Raw genomic sequence first — 16,978 nt, forward strand, 5'->3', positions numbered from 1 at the left:
TTTGTTTTCAGGATGGTTTATCATAAATATGATGTATAGAAAATTTTCTAATACTTAAAGCATTTTTATGATGGAACTAAGCAAACTGTTGAGCTGCATGAATGATTGCCTGAATCACAATACAAATAATACTATTAATTTTCATTTAAATCATGCTCCATACTCATAGCTTTTATAATTTATCATGATTAATCAGATAACGATAGTCTTACATAGGAACTTTATTGTCAATTATGTTGAAGTTAATCTATGCTTCCTTGAAACAACTTTAGTCTTCATGGTTTGAGTTTGTCAGTATGACAGATTTATGGAATTTGTCCATGCTTTAGGACAGCCAACATTGACTTTAGAAAATTACAAATAATACCTGTAGCATCAGTGAAGCTTAGTTTAGAAAGCAGCTTCCACTGTCTGAGTGGTTATGACAGTATCTACAAAAACCTTGACATTCCAGTTATTTAGTTTATCCCATAATGCCTAGAGAGACCCACTAGGAATTGTTCTAGAAGCTGTTATTTTATTATGTGCATCTCTTCCTATATGGTAGCATTTGACAGTCCTTTTCAATAAGAACTGAGGCAAATTGAATTGTTTTTCTGTGGATTTTCACTGACAGATTCACATCTGTATTAGCCAGTAAGCATTGCATAAGCAAAGCAAAAACACTTCCACCATTTATTTTAACACAACCATCTAATTATGTTGTCAAACTTTATGCTCAGATTTATGATCAGAGATATATGAGGCTTTTCATAATAATGTCAATATCTATATGCAGAAAACAACTTCCCTCCATGATACTTGGGCATATTCTCTTCACTTCATGCTAAAAGCAGTGTGATTAAATAAGGAAGACATTGTATTTTCCTATTTCATTAGTATAAAAATTCTCCAGTTTGCATGGAGACAGTTGACCCCTTCACTATTTAGTAGTTAGTTCCACTTTGGACTTTGAGCAACCAGAAAAACAAATTACTGAAATTTAATAAAGAAGGATTTGCTTAACAAGCCATCTCAGTTTTATAAGTGGCTACTTGTAATCTTCAATAATTCTCAGATTGTCATTTCAAAATCATGATTTCAATATTGCTATGAAATATACCATTTTAAGTTGAACACAGAACAATGGAAAATTACTATATAGTGTCCAATAGAAGTTACCCTCAGCATACTGACAATATGTAGGGAGTTATATGCAATGTTTCCCTAATATTCATGAATCTATAATGATCAAATCTATCACAAGGAAGTGTCTATATTTAAAAATTTTTAGTGATGCTGTTCACTAACTTGTTATTGTTACTATTGTTTTTCTTTGGATCTTTTTAGATGCTCCACCAACTGGTCAGGCACACAGTGTGAGAGACCAGCCCCCAAAAGCAGCAAATCTGACCATATGAGTACAAGTAAGTTCTTTAGAATAATAATCATGTTGTAGCTAAATTCTGTCAAAACCATTCCTTTTCCTTTAATAACATTAATGAGAAAACTGAAACTTAGAAGGTCTTCGTGGAATTTTCTATGAGATCTTCCAAAATCCAGATGTTTTTGAATGATAAAGCCCTGAATTCTTACTGTAATAGAATACAGGAAGTATTTGTTCTGTCTGACTCTTGGAAGTCAACCCACTGAGGGAATTTTCAGAATGTGCATCTGTAAACCTAATATAATATTTTTTGCTTTTTATCTGTCTGAGATACAACTGATATAGATGCAAGTGACATCACTTGGGCAATAAAATGCATATCTAAAACTCAAGAGAAAAGTAGGCCTGAAGACTGGAATTGTTGGGTATTAATTAGTGTTGATAAATAGGCTCAAGGGATGTCCAAAGAGATGGTAAAGCAAAGGACAGTGTGTCCTCATGTGGCAAGACATATACATGATATAAAAGAGATAAGTACAAACCAGTAAAAGAGTAATAATGGTTCCCATCTCCTCAAATATATCTCATTTCTGTTCCTCTGCTATAAATTATCATTCAACATAGCTCTCCATTGTTCTACAAAACTGAATGGTGTATTTTTATTTTCCTTAATTTCAGCAGTTATCACAAATGTATGTCACAAATATTGGGAGTACATTTTTTAAGTTATTACATAAATTTAAAATTAGAGTATGGGATAATGATAATATCATTTTGACTTTAAAACTCCTCGAAGTATGTTCAGAGAGTCAGGCATTTTCACATCAGCATAAAGCTCTAAGGTAATAGATTTTTCTAATCACACAGGCTGTTTTAGCTAACAACAAGGACCAGAAAACACCTTTACCACAAGTCTGAGTTATTAAGAAAACTGTGCATGATTAGAAAAATCAGTTACTGGCTTTTTCCTAAGAGAATAAGAACAACCTTCTATTAAGGATCAGTTAAAACATTTTTTCCTCTCGTTTCTGGAGTGTGTTTCTTTAAGGAGCAATGATAGATGATAAACATTTTCTAACAATCATTATTTGATCACCTTTGCTCTGGTGTGTGGTAATTTGACATGTACGTAGCTAATCGCCCTTTCCATGTGCATTGATACTTCCATTAAAGTTAATGACTTTAAGTCAACGATGAGAGAAAGAGCAACAGAATCTCTGGAAATAGGGTTATAATTACTTGTGGGTAACTCTTTCCATCTCAGATCCTCTAGTTTAGCTCTTTTACATGAAATTAGGCACATCTTCTTCAAAGAAGAAGCTGGCGCTTCATTGTCCAAGCCATATTCAAAACATTAAGCTTTGTCCTTGAGGTGGACCTACCATACATTTTGAAAATTCAGTAGACATTCTAGTCTCATTCTTCCTTTCTTTTAGAAAGGTTTATCAATGGTATAAATTAATTTATTTTCTTACTCCCCTAGAGACATTTTATGTTATCTATATTAGGTAATCGACTAAAAATTATGGAAGATAGATAATAAAGCCCTTTAAAATTTCAATCCCATTTTATAAATCTGGTATGTTATAGAGATGGCTAACTTCAAGTAACTTTTTCCGCCTAAATGCTCCTAATGATTGCTGATATTTGTAAAGAGTTTGCAACATTACATTTAAAATCGCATACCTCCAAAATTAATTCCTGTAATATTAGTTTGTAATTTGATTCTGGTTAAAGAAAATCATTATTTAGTTTTAGGTTTCTTTTTCTTTCCTTCTCCTTCATATGTCAAATTAGGCAAGGTAGATCTTTCCACATCTACCATTTTAAAACCATTTCCACAAATTTCAGCACCCAAGCCCAACAACTGTGTTCTAAAATTCCCTACAAGGTCTTCTTCCTTCCTCATCCAACAATTGCAAGGATATTTTAAGGAAAATCCTAGCTGCTCCAGGACCAAAATCACACACCTCACAGCTTCAAATTAACAAATGCATATTTAGAAAAAATTCTAAACTTACAGACAATTTTTCAAAGCTGTTCTTGTTTCCTGATCAAAATTAATCATTAAATGTCATAAACATGGATCCTGCTACTAGCAGAGTTTCCATCATTAACATAGGTACTATTTGGTAACAGGAACAGGAACTAAGTCAAGCTAGACTAGAGATTAATTCCAGTGTTCAAAAGCAAATTCCATTGAGCCTTCTCGTTTCTGAAGAAGTATAGTTTTTATTTGTTTTTATGAATGTTGTATCTTCAGTAGCAAAAGAGTAAGAAAAGAATGTCAAATTAAGAGTATGTTAGTCAAGGATATTATTTTTCTTCCTCAACAATATATACACACTCACTGTACATTATGAATTTTTCAGTCTTTCCAATCAGGGTAATTAATATCAGTATGTGTAAATAGAGATTTTTTCAGGTTTTTTTTGTTGAAAATTTTAATAATGGCACTTAAAAGTGTCAGAAACAAGAACACAAAAACAAACAACACTGTAGATCTGTCCTGAAAATTCCACTGCACTACAGGCCGGACAAAAGTTGATACATATTTTAATACACTTCAAAACCAGGAGTTTAGAGACATTAAAAATTACTTGGTAAATATTTTAAACTAACATGTAATTTCTAATTTTCTAATTGTATGTTGAAATTCATTTCAAATTTCATAATTTATACTGATTAATCATGGTGTTATTATTTGACTTGTAGCCATTTCATAGTATTATTGTAGCCATGTAGCTAATATATTTTCCCCACCCAAAATATTTATTAATTTTCTCTGCCCCAAAAGCCAATCTCATATGCCTCATTTTATTTTTGTATCTGCAACATGGCTGCAAAAGTAACCTCTTTACTTAAAACATTAAGTGTTGCTCTTAACCATTCTTTTCTCAAATTAAACAATATATTCAAAGATATTGTCCTTTCTATTATCTTCAATAGAACCTTTCTCTCCAGTAGTACAAATTACTATCCAAGTTCCATGGCTAACACAGACCTTCATATCCTCACTTCTATTTTCCTATACAGCAATATCTCCATAACCTTTAGCAATTCTGCACCCTAGCCTGATTACTTATTTTCCTTAGATTTAATCACACACACACTCTCCAGGGAACTGAACAAGACACAGCCCTTAGGTTTCAGAGACATACCAGTTCTTTCATAGAACAGATCTAGTTGGATGTACATCTTTTATGTTTGATTGATCATGCCAGCTTTGCCTGGAGTTATATTTATGATATGTTGAATACACTCTTTATTTGTCATCTCATGTACATCAAGCAATGTTCTTTTCCATCCTCACAACAAAGTAGAGGAAACATAAGTGTCTGGGCCACAGTTATCCCTTAAGAGTCTGGGTCACAGTAATCCCTTAAAACATATTTCCTAAACAAGAATTGAATTATGGCCTCTGGGGCAAATAAGAACTAAAGTACCTGCAAATTAAAGCTCCTTTATGCCCTCAAGGAGCTTAAAAATAAACCATTCTTTACAATATATTGTGAAAAAGTATATAGCAGAGAGTGAGTGAAAAATAGAGAATTATTTCCTAAGCATATATGTAGCACCTTTTACACTATTAACATAAACACATTTACACTAATGAACACTAATAGGAAATATCTTAATGAGGACATAAATATATAGACAAGTAATCCAGGACAAAGGTAAGTATTTTCCCAAGGTTATATTTAGAGTAAGATTTGAAAGGATGAAACCCAGCCTCATGGTCTATGATCTCAATTGTAGTGATGTAATGAAGGTCCCAGAGAAAGAGGCTCTTCAACATAACATGCTGATAATGCAGGTCTCCATTTTATTGGAAAAGTGTTATATACTTGGACTTCACAACCATGACGCAAAGAAAGATTCACTCTAGTTGATACAAATTGTTGACTTACTCCCACCACCCTTGCTGCTTAAAAATGATCTGTTATAGACTTGGTTTTTTATTTGTTATGGTATTTGCATCTATTTATTTGACTAGATGGGAAACATACTACTTTTGATAAGTTTTATCCTATAATTTTATTAAAATGCATAGTGGCCATTTGTTTATACCAATATGAACTCAATATAAACTCTTTTACAAAAAAATCACTTGCAAAATGCTACCTTGAATTATTTATTGTCAGCACTAAGTGTTATTGCAGTTACCTTGATTGGCTACATAAACATACCAGGAGTCTAGGCTCCTACACAGAGTGCTGTAATATATGGAATTGCAACTGCCATCTGTGGTGGGAAGGAATAAAAAAAAAATCCTTTGTTTTTTAGCATGCATAATTAATAGCTTTCAGCCTTGTAGGAATAGCAAAAACTATGCAAAACAAGTAAAAACTAATTTTCTGAATAATTTGTAATTGCAAATACATACCATAAAATCAGTATTTGTAGGCATTTTACATCTACCAGTGTACACAAGGTTTAACAGCAAAGAATGAATAATGGATAAAGTTATTTATAAAGTCATGATCAATCAATTGAAGTCATAGCATATGAAGAAACCAAGCTGTTCCCTGGTATTTAAAATTTGTGAGAAAATGTTAATTACAAACTAAGGTGTTAGAGTCTCTGATTTCATTAATTACTAATGGACAATAGACAACATATTCACAAACTGACATGCTGAATTGAAATCTTTTTTATACCTATTAAAGATAATAAAATTACATATTCACATGAAGTTCACTTTTTGAAAATCTAAAGGCCCAAATAATATCACACACACACACACACACACACACACACACACACACACACACACACACACACACAAACAGCATACAATCTTGCTTCTGCTGAGCTTTTTCTTTTCATTATTATGGTAATGGTGATGTACAGAATGGCTACAGTTAGTCAGGTATTGAGTACATTTCTTGTTGAACAGTGTCACCTCTTCTCTCATTTTCTCCCTGTTTTTCTCTCCAGCCTCTCTTCCTTACAATTTGTATGACTCATTTTTAAAATGATGTCTAGTGAGTATCACTGCTGCATTTGTTTGTACTTTGTCCCACCATTTCTGTGCTCCACCTTATCTTCTTCAAAACAGATAAACTTACATACAAGAAAAAAGATATAAAAGCATCAACAACAACAAAGGAATAAAATAATACAGCAAACTAGCAAAAAAAACCTCATTTTTATTTCTTGGAGTCATTTTGATAAATATAATTTTATATGATAATATACACGTAGCTATTGTGCCTTTGTGATTCATTCTTAAGAACACGCTCCTTTGGTCTCGCTATATAGAGTGAGACAAATAATAGAGTCCTGCATAATTTATCATGTCCCAGTGTAATTTTTTGTCTTTACCATACAGTGTCTTTACTTGTAGATTTCTGGGCACATTCTAGTTACAACAAATGTGTGAAACCATGGAATCTATATATCTTTGGGTCTGCTTTACTTTGCTTAATATAATTTTTTCAAAGTCTTTCCATTACTTCACAAATAGAACAATATCATTGTTTCTGATGGAAGCATAGAATTCTGTTATGTATCACATTTTTTTGATCCATTCATCCCCTGAATGTGTTGATTCTATACCTTGGGTCTGTACTGGAAGTTTTAGTGTGTTCTATTGGAAAAATGCCCAGGGGTGGAATTTCTGCATCATAGGGAAGCTCTAGGTTTAGTAAAATAAAACAAAACAAAACAAGCAAACAGAAAAAAATCCTTAGCAGGAAGTACAGTGTTGGAGGAATGTCAATATCAAACTTCAAATTGTTATTACCAAGCCATTTCACTAATGTGGCCAAAAAGGAACAATATTACACTGCTGATGGGAATGTGAGCTGTTCAACTATTCTGGAAAGCAGTATAAAGGTTCCTCAAAAGACTAGACATAGAGCATTTTCTTTTCATTTTTGCTTAGCGTAGATGCTTTACCATGTGAGCCACACATCTACTTCCAGATTTTTCCTGGTAATTAAAGACAAAAGACTGATTGTTTCTGGGATGGCTTCAAACTGACATTCTCAGGTGTTGGGCCACTGTCACCCAGATCAAACTTAGTGAAAGTTATAGTAACATGAAAAAAAAAAGTAGTTTTGTAGTTCGGGAAGTTACTAAAGTAAATGAGTCTTAGTTTCCCTTGGTTATCTGGTTAGTTTAGACATATTATTTCTTCCACTATCAAATAGTAAAAATGAGTTATATATGAAAGCTTCTTAAAGAATCTTTGGTGTTTTGGTTAGTGAATGGATTGTCTGTCTCATTCAGGTATTTTCTAGGTAGAATTATTAAAGCAAGTCTAAGTTTCTATATTGAAGTCCTTAAGTGGCTGTGTATTATATATAATGACTATGAATTTCTGCCACAGTATTTTTACATGAAGATGTGTTTGCAGAAAAAAAATACATTTTAAATATTTTAAGTTATTTAATTTTTTCCCAGTCCTGTGGCTTGAACTCAGGGTCCGGGCACTGTCCCTGAGCCTCTCTGAGCCTCTCTACACTTCCACTTGAGCTACAGCACCACTTCAATCTTTTTCTGTTTATGTGGTACTGAAGAATCAAACCAGGGCTTCATGCATGCTAGGCAAGCACTCTACCACCAAACCACATTCCCAAATCCCATTCTTTTATATTTCTTGAGAGATGAGGAAAAGTAACTGGGGAATTAAGTTTGATAAAGATATGTTGTTGGTATATATGGGCATATCAGAGGAAATCCCCTTTACATCTGTTTGTTGCTAATAAAAATGTAAATAATCCTTAGTGTCCTATTCACAATTGATTCAATGTAGGTAAGTTTTAATTTGTTGTTGAATTGCTTTGTTTCTTAGGGTAAACAGTAAGATGACATGGCTAAATCAGATAGATGTTTATGAAAAATGTTAATTTCATGCACACTAGATATTTGTCTGTTAAAAGCCATTATTATAATTTACCAGATAGAACTTCCTACTAATTTTGCTATCAGGCAGTGTTTGCATTCAGTTTTAAATATACCATTGAGTTCCCTTAGTTTTGCAATGCAGCCAGATAATTTGTCACATGGCTAGAAAATATTCACAGTATAATATCACAGTTGATGGGAATGAGGCCAGGGAAATTGCCAAAATCACGCTCACAGTTGATTTATCCACAAGTTATCAATTGTAGGTAACTATATTGTATGTAAATGTGAGGGAGTAAATGCATGGAATTCAACATCTCTAAACTCCAGGAACATAAATGCAATATATAAGTGATAAATATTTAAAGGAATATTCCCAATACGCTAAGTGTTTGAAAGCTGATGAATTTTCCAGTAATGTGATTATAAGCTCAAAATCCCAACACTTGGACCAAACTTTATTTTTGTTGCATCAGTGAGGAAGTGATTTAAAGTATAAAGAACTATGTTGTATCATTCCTTCCCTTTGCTTATTCATTCACCTACTCATCCATGTATTTTCCAGGAAGTGTAGCCATCATTGTGCCTCTGGTCCTCTTGGTGACCTTAATAACTACACTAGTAATTGGCTTAGTGCTCTGTAAAAGGAAAAGAAGGTAAGTGATATGCTACAAGTTAAAATTTAGTAAATAAACCACAAGAAGTTTTGCAAAAATATACTTATATTTAAAGTGATTTTAAAATGTGGCATTGTTATTCTAGTGTTAATATTTTGTATATTTCCAAACCTCTCATGTATTTTTTTTTCTTTTTAGTTAATAAAATGGGTATTCCCTATTATTAGGTTGATGGAAAGATTTCATTTGTATTTATAATCAGATAAAATGTATACTTTATATTTCTGATAATCTTTTCTTTAAAACAACAAGGATCTCTGAAGATTATCTTATTTTAATCCATGATTGGTAATATTAATACAGTGATGTTGAATATATAAATATGTTATAAACTGTACATTTCATTATCTAATAGCACAGGCATTTATTCAATCTTACTACTGGTATCATTATATCAGTAATTTGAAGAATGAAGGCAGGCTCTTTTATGGGGTTTCATCTGGTAACTGGGAGCTTTAATGAAGCTTCTGAATAATAAATGATTAGGATTCTATGCACAGGTAGCTGATATCAAAGTATTTTTTCTCTTTTATGATGGCATTAGTTTTAGAACGCACTGTATCGTAAGTGTTAGGTAGGTGATAAAGAATTTAAGTTATGCTTCTCCCAATTATTTACTGCCCAACCATTTTTGGCCAAACATTCCCCACTAGTTGAGAGGACAATTGTACATCACTACAAGCTATCTGCTCATTCAGATGGTATCTCATTAATGTTTATCCCAGTTGACCTCCATCTGTCATCCTGTAATTTCTGCTTCAAAATAACATTGACAAAATCTGGCTAGAGATACATTTCAGATTAAAGGAAAAGAAATAGAATTTTTAACTATTAAGAAAATGGTTGAAGCCAAGCTCCAATATCCTGTGCCTGTAAATCTAGTAACTTAGTAGCTGAGGTAGGTCCAAGCATTATGTTCAAAAGCTAATCCAGGAAGAATTTGAGTGTATCTTCAATTAATGAACAAAATGATGGATTAGAGGTATGGCTAGGTTGTACAATGTTAGCCTTCAGTGAAAAAGCTGAGTGAAATTGTGTAGTCCCGAATTCAAGTCCCAGTACTAACACATACATATGCACAAATATTTATCATTAAGTAGAATTTTATTCTCAGTGTTTCTTTATTAATGAATCTAACATTGAACACTTTAATTATTGAAGCATGAGATTTTGTTTCTTTTCACATTAATTTATTTCCAATGTACCTTATTTAAAAATTTCATATTAGTTATGTAAAATAGATAAGTAAATTGTAAGTCTGAAATTTATATACCATAGAAAGTGATATTTATACAAGTTATATCAATACCAATGTTCACATATTCTAGGACAAAAACAATTAGAAGACAACCAATTATAAATGGAGGAATAAACGTAGAAATTGGGAATCCATCTTATAACATGTATGAGGTGGACCATGATCACACTGATGGAGGCCTTTTAGACCCTGGATTTATGGTAGACCCAACAAAGGTAATTTATCTTAAGATACTGGACAGATGATGCTAATATTCTTCAATTCAATGTATGAATAGTATCAAGATTTTCTTTACAAAAGTTCAGTAAAGAACTTTAGGATACATTATTTGGTAACAGTATTTTCTAAATTGAAAATAGTTTGGATTGAATTCATGTAAAGCATGTTAGTGAGCCTACATATTCATTTGGTTCATAAAAATGAATTATTTATTTAAAACAATATACTATGGAAATGTGTTGACATAACAACATTTGTCCTTGGATTTATTTATAATCAAAACACTTGAGAAATGTTTTACTTTATGTTGTGAATCTTAATTGAAAATATCACTGATACACAGACCCTAAAGATCCAATGTTTTTTGTTCAATGTCTGTTACTTCTGATTATGTGTATACAAATGAAAATTATCTAGATTAAACTTAAATAAGATTCACTTCATTGAATTTTACTATTTTTTTAATCTAAATCAAGAATATAAATTTTATTTTATAGAGCAATATGTTTTATTTATTTGTTGTTATTAATCTATACTGATTCACTATAGATGTTTTGCCCAAAATGCACCTTCAACTGTCAATTATCAATGATTTTATACTCATATTTTATACTCATATTTGGTGAGATCAAATAGACTCTACTGTACTCAGTGTAGTTTTCTATCTATAATTGGAATCTCTAAGCCTAATACTGATTCTCAAATATTTATTTGTATGAAACCAAGCAACCATTATTATATGGACAAAATTTACATGCTCAAAGAACAACCTATGGATTTTTCCTAGTTAGGAATTATTTTATGTTAATTAGAAAATCCTTATTTAATTTTTTGAAGAAATGAATCTTACTTTCAATATTTTCTATTTGAAACTATAAAATTATATATGCTATGCATATTTTATTTGATCATTAATTTATGAAGTAGAAAGATATCAAAAAACAGCACTGAGTTTTCTATTACTTATGAGGAGCTTCTTTCATGAAGTTCTTATTTTTCCTCATTATTTCCTAGTTATAGAATTAATCCAATTTTATACAATTAAAGAGAATAGCATCTCATTACCACCATTTAAAATTTTTTACACAGTTATTCTAGGAAAATAATATTATACATCAGTGCTCTTCAAATATATTTTTGATACACTTAGTACTTAACTTTTTATAAATATTTACATACCAATTTGCTGAGTGGTTAATCAAAATTAAATGGAATATCACTTAGCAAGTGGATTGTAGCTGATTCCTAATAGTTGAAATGCAAATATGAATTATTTCCTAATAATATTTGGCTCATTCTGGATAGAAAGACTACTGTCCTGAGAGTACTGAAAAACAAAAAGTCTCATCAGAGCAACATGAATGATCAAACAAATGTCTTACATATTCATTGAGCTACTATGTTATCAAATATAATTTTCATTGTGCATGAAGGAAACCTTTGTAGCACAGTCTGCTCATTATTTTGCAGACTTAGTTCAATGGTATTTTATAAATTAAATGAGGGAAACACTTTTAAAAAGTTAATAAAAATGATATGACTATGTAAGAAACCACTGAATCATTTTTTGAAGAACCCACAAAGGAATATTTACTGGTTATCCAAAAATGTATCATTTTGAGAAAATGGTAATTCATTCATAAATGGCTGAATCCAGATTCAAATTTATAAATGTAAATATAGTAAAAGTGGTTTAAAATATTTTCTGAATGAGATGCATATGGAAAAAATGAAGAGGTAACTCCAAGTGAATTTTATTCTTAAATGTATTTTTCAGAATCAATTTTCCTGTCCCATAATTTATGGTTATTCTTTCTTTAAAGTTGATGGTTAATATTTTTGAAAATGCAAATTCATCAGTAATTTCAAATGCTCACTTTTATCAATAATAATTATTACACTGTAAATACAAGTATATTGTATTGGATAATTCTACCTTTAAATCTGTTCATAATGTCTAAATCAAGTGGTGTTGGCTTATGAACTAGATAGCTGATTTTATCACTAATTAAACTGATTTTGATTAGGAAGACATTTTTCTAATGTCTTGATATTTGTCATATTTGAAATTTGATATGATTTTCTAAATATTCAAGATATTCAAAACTTTAATTAAAAAACTGAAGCTTCTAATGATAAAGTATCTTCAATTAGAAGCACATATTTTGGCCAATGTCAGTATCCTATTTTGAGAGCCACATACATTTTGCTCAGAGTGTTCGAGAAGATACTGTTTTCTTAGGGGGAGACCTGTGTTAAACAAAAATGAATGGAAATTGCTACATGCATAGTATGTCTGTCAGTAAGTAGGCAAATTGGAATGTCTATGTATGAAACAATAATCTAACATTAGTATTCATTGCATGATATAAAACCTAGTATGAATACAATGATCATAGATCAACAATAAAGAGTTATTTATTTATTTTTTATGATTTAACATAATTTGAATCAGTGAAATTTGGTTAGATGATATTAGATGAAGAACTAAAATTCTCTGTTTGTACACAGGCCAGGTATAGAGGGGGAGGGCCCAGTGCTTTCAAGCTTCCCCATACAGCACCGCCTATCTACCTAAACTCTGATTTGAAAGGACCACTAACTGCTGGGGTGAGAGAAGACATTCATTATTTCATGCCCATTCCATGACCACAGTGACCACTAGACCTAGACATCAGGCATGTCCTTAATTATATTTTTACTTGACAAGATATTTTAAAGCAGCACTAAAAATTGAAGTCTATGTATATGATCTGCCCATACAAGATTGCAAACAAAATATGCTATTTTAGAAAATTTCTTAAGGAGATCTCTCTCTTTTAAATAGAGTTAGAAGAAAGAATTTAACTCCTCAAGAGTAAGGATGAATTCACGTTGGTCTTAGTGAGGAACTTATGGCTAGACATTTATAGCTAAATATTATAAAATTAAATGTTGTTTAATGAATTTTCTATTATATTTCACTGAATTAAGAATGAAGTGCAGAAAGCCTACTTAGACATATGTCATCATATTGAGAAGTTAGAGATAATCTCATGAAATCGTTCTCATATATTCAGATAAAACAGCCAGTATTTTGTCCTGTAGTTCATTGCAGCATAGCTCATTGTTTTGGCAGATGAAGAATAAGATATAAATGTCAGAATTCCCAGAGAGAATTGTGTTCTTCCTCATCTTTCTCTTCTGTCAACTGCTTTTTCATTCACATTATTATGTTTGTCTCCTTTTCATGACTCAAAGATTAAGCTTAATGTAATTAGTTTGAAAACAAATAGCAATAAAGTCAGAAACTAGACAATATTTTCATGATACTATTTGGCAATTTGTTAAAACATAAACAATGAATTAGTTTTCAACTAAAAACAGTCAACTGTTGTATGCCTTGATTAGGTTTTAAAATGTTTTGTGTTTGTGAAAGTTAGGATGACTGTGCAAATCTCAAAGTCCAAAAATATTTCTAATGATAAGTACAAATAAGATGTATGGAGAACAGTGTTATATTTTGAAGCATATTTCCCTGTTATATTTCTTTATTCCCACTTTTCTTTTTTTGCTTTTAACTTCATGTAAGAATTATAAGCACGAACTTATTACAAAATATTTTTGCCAAGTAATGTATTTGCCTTAACAATTTGGTGACAGTAGTGAATCTATGAGCATAAAAAATCCTTTTTATTTTATAATAAATCTTTCTTTATTTTACAAAATAAAGAAAGATTTGTGGGACTTCTCATTTTATATCAAACCTGTTGTTTGGGTCACACAAAATATATGTTTTTATGTAATAATATACTAAAATGAATTAAAACATAAAAACAATTAAAATTACATTTCAATATATATTGTTTAATAAATTGAATTTGTTACTGCTGTATTGTCCATTAATAGTTATACCTCCTAAAAATAAAAAAGTATACACAAATGTGAATAAAATTGTTTATTTTTTTTCCTTTTTCAGCCAACAAATTACTCCAACCCAGTATATGCCAAGTTGTATATGGATGGACAAAACTGTCGAAACTCCTTAGGAAGTGTTGATGAAAGGAAAGAATTGCTTCCAAAGAAAATAGAGATTGGTATAAGAGAGACAGTGGCATGATCAGTGATATCTTTTATATGCTGTACAAATGTATAAAATATAAGGATTACTTTTGTATGTTCCAACAATCTTATACTTGTTTTGGCATTGGCATTCCCTGTTTATTTTATCTTTTTCCTGGCTAATGGTTTTCTGAGTTTTTGGGGGGCAAGGGGATTTATTTTATTTTATTGCTGATGATTATTGATTGACCATTTGTATGGTATTTTTATGAAAAAGAACTGCACTACAGTACAATTTCCAACAATGCTGCTGGTAGGACACACCTTTGAATTTGTTAAATTGATAAACAACATATTCCTTTGTAGTGTGAAGATGAATGATCTATTTTTTATGAACTTTTGGGGTTCTACTTAACTAACAGAGAAGATCTTCGCACTTTTTCACAATATGCTCTGAAATCTGTAATACAATGTCATTTTACTTTTCTGTTTAAATGGATAGGAGAATGATTGAATGGAAAAATGTCTTCTTTCTACCCACAAATATTTGATTGAGTCTCTGTTGAAAATAGGAAGCCCTCACTAATTTAGCTGTGAAATTAGTCTTAGACTGATAAGGAATGGATAAAATTTCTGAAGAATATATATTTATATCTATATAAATATATATATGTTGATATATATATTTATATATTTATCAATAATTTGCATGAACACAGATGAATATATTTTCCAAAATTTAGTGGATTCTATAGGATGCACTAAACATATACACCTTATAAGAAATAACTGTATTTAGATGGTAGAACAAACCAAAATATAGTTAGGTCACATTTGCTATTGGATAAAACATTTTATTCTTCTCAATCTTGAGGTAAAAAGCCAGTTTAGAGCAAAACGTGGCATTGGGTACTCATGTCCTATGTACTTTTTTCTCAGTCACATTCAATTTGTGGAAGATTGGGTCAATTGCTCACCACATTGAGTAAAAGATAATGTACAAGCACACAGTTCATGACAGAAATTCAATTATAAGAGCATGTTATGTTTGTGAAGTCAAAAAAGATGAATTGCCATTTTGGTAAATGGGAATTGGAAAATCTTTTACATTATAAATAATTCACATTTTTCCCTACCCAGAAAATATTCTTCTAGAACTTTCCAAGTAGTAGAAGACAAATGACATGCCATAAACAAAGGTGGAGAGTATAAATGCTGTATCAGTTGCATTGGTACATGGGTTTCCTTTCATTTATACAAAACACATGGACCCCATTCACTTTTGTTGTTATTGTTGATTACTTTGTTTCCAAAGTTTGATTGAAAGAAGTAAGATTTATTTAAGTTGTATTAAAAAAATGATAGCATTTTTATACAAATATCTTTAAAGGCACAAAAAATTTATTCACATCTTTGGAGGGCTTTTTGTTCCTCTGATAGACATGACTGACTTTTAGCTGTCAATATGTATTAACCTAACAGATGAAATATGTTTGTGGTTGCTCTTTATCCCTTTGTACAAGCATTAAAAAAACCTGCTGTTTTATAAGGAGACTTTTTGTTGTACTCTGTGCATGCATACTACCTATTTCTAAACTTTGCCATATTGAGGCCTTTATAAACTATTGATTTATGTAATACTAGTGCAATTTTGCTTGCAGTGTTATGCATATCATAAACTTTTCCAGGTTCTTGTTTAAGTACATTTTTTAAATTGAACAGTATTTTTCATTTTGGTTATAATAGTCATTTTGCCTATGTTTCTACAATGAAGTGTTAAATACTTTATATAAAATTGTTGACTGACTTATTTAAATGAAATTCTACATATATAAGTACTGTGTTGGGTAGTTTTTAAAAAATGAGAAAATTGCCTTTTATAGTTTACACATTCCCAAAGATGATTTTAGGGAACATGTTAGGTTTTTATTCTATCAATAGAACACAAATCCCAGGGAAAGATTGATTTTAATGCATCATTTTTCAGAAGATAACATAGAAAGCACTTACCTTTCTTTCTCAAATCAGTAATTTATTTTTTACTTTTCCTCCTCTCTGCCTTATTGTTTTGCTGTAGTGTCAGTATTGCCATGAATAGACATAGATTACATATATGGAATATGACAACTTGGTTGAAATAACCCTAAGTTCTTTCCTTCCCTTTCTAGTCTTAAAAAACTGTACTCTAGAAAAACTTGAGAGTTCATTAAATGTGGTTTAGACGTTTTTTTTATTGTGAAAATACTGTACAGAGGGGTTACAATTACATGGGCAAGATAATGAGTACATATTTGATCCCTCCTCCTTGCCTCCCCCTTTCATTCCCTTCCCGGCCCCCCCCCTCTCCCTCACCCAATCCTTCCCTCCTCTCCCCCCCTCCCCACCGGCATTGTAAAGCTCGTTTTTGATATGACAATTTATACTTCTCATTGTTGCAACAGGTCCACCTGAATCCTTAAACGACTTGTTTTTCCCCATCTCCTCCACAAGTTATACTGACATCAAATATAGTGAAAGCGGGGTTATACTGTGGGGGAGGGACATACAAAGCAACAAAGAGAT

At 31.2% G+C, this 16,978-nt stretch overlaps 1 protein-coding gene across 1 annotated transcript in view; it reads left to right on the forward strand.

The window, feature by feature from the left end:
* The window catches only part of Lrp1b (low density lipoprotein receptor-related protein 1B), a 1,500,426-nt gene extending 1,485,952 nt beyond the window's left edge, over positions 1–14,474 (forward strand). The window contains exons 86-90 of the mRNA XM_013030060.1: positions 1,330–1,406; positions 8,787–8,877; positions 10,227–10,371; positions 12,887–12,985; positions 14,334–14,474. Coding sequence (XP_012885514.1) covers positions 1,330–1,406; positions 8,787–8,877; positions 10,227–10,371; positions 12,887–12,985; positions 14,334–14,474 — 553 coding nt within the window. The remainder of the gene's footprint in view (positions 1–1,329; positions 1,407–8,786; positions 8,878–10,226; positions 10,372–12,886; positions 12,986–14,333) is intronic.
* The last annotated feature ends 2,504 nt before the right edge of the window (positions 14,475–16,978 follow it).

This window comes from Dipodomys ordii, unplaced genomic scaffold (assembly GCF_000151885.1).
Source record: "Dipodomys ordii isolate 6190 unplaced genomic scaffold, Dord_2.0 Scaffold126, whole genome shotgun sequence".
Lineage (NCBI taxonomy): Eukaryota > Metazoa > Chordata > Mammalia > Rodentia > Heteromyidae > Dipodomys > Dipodomys ordii.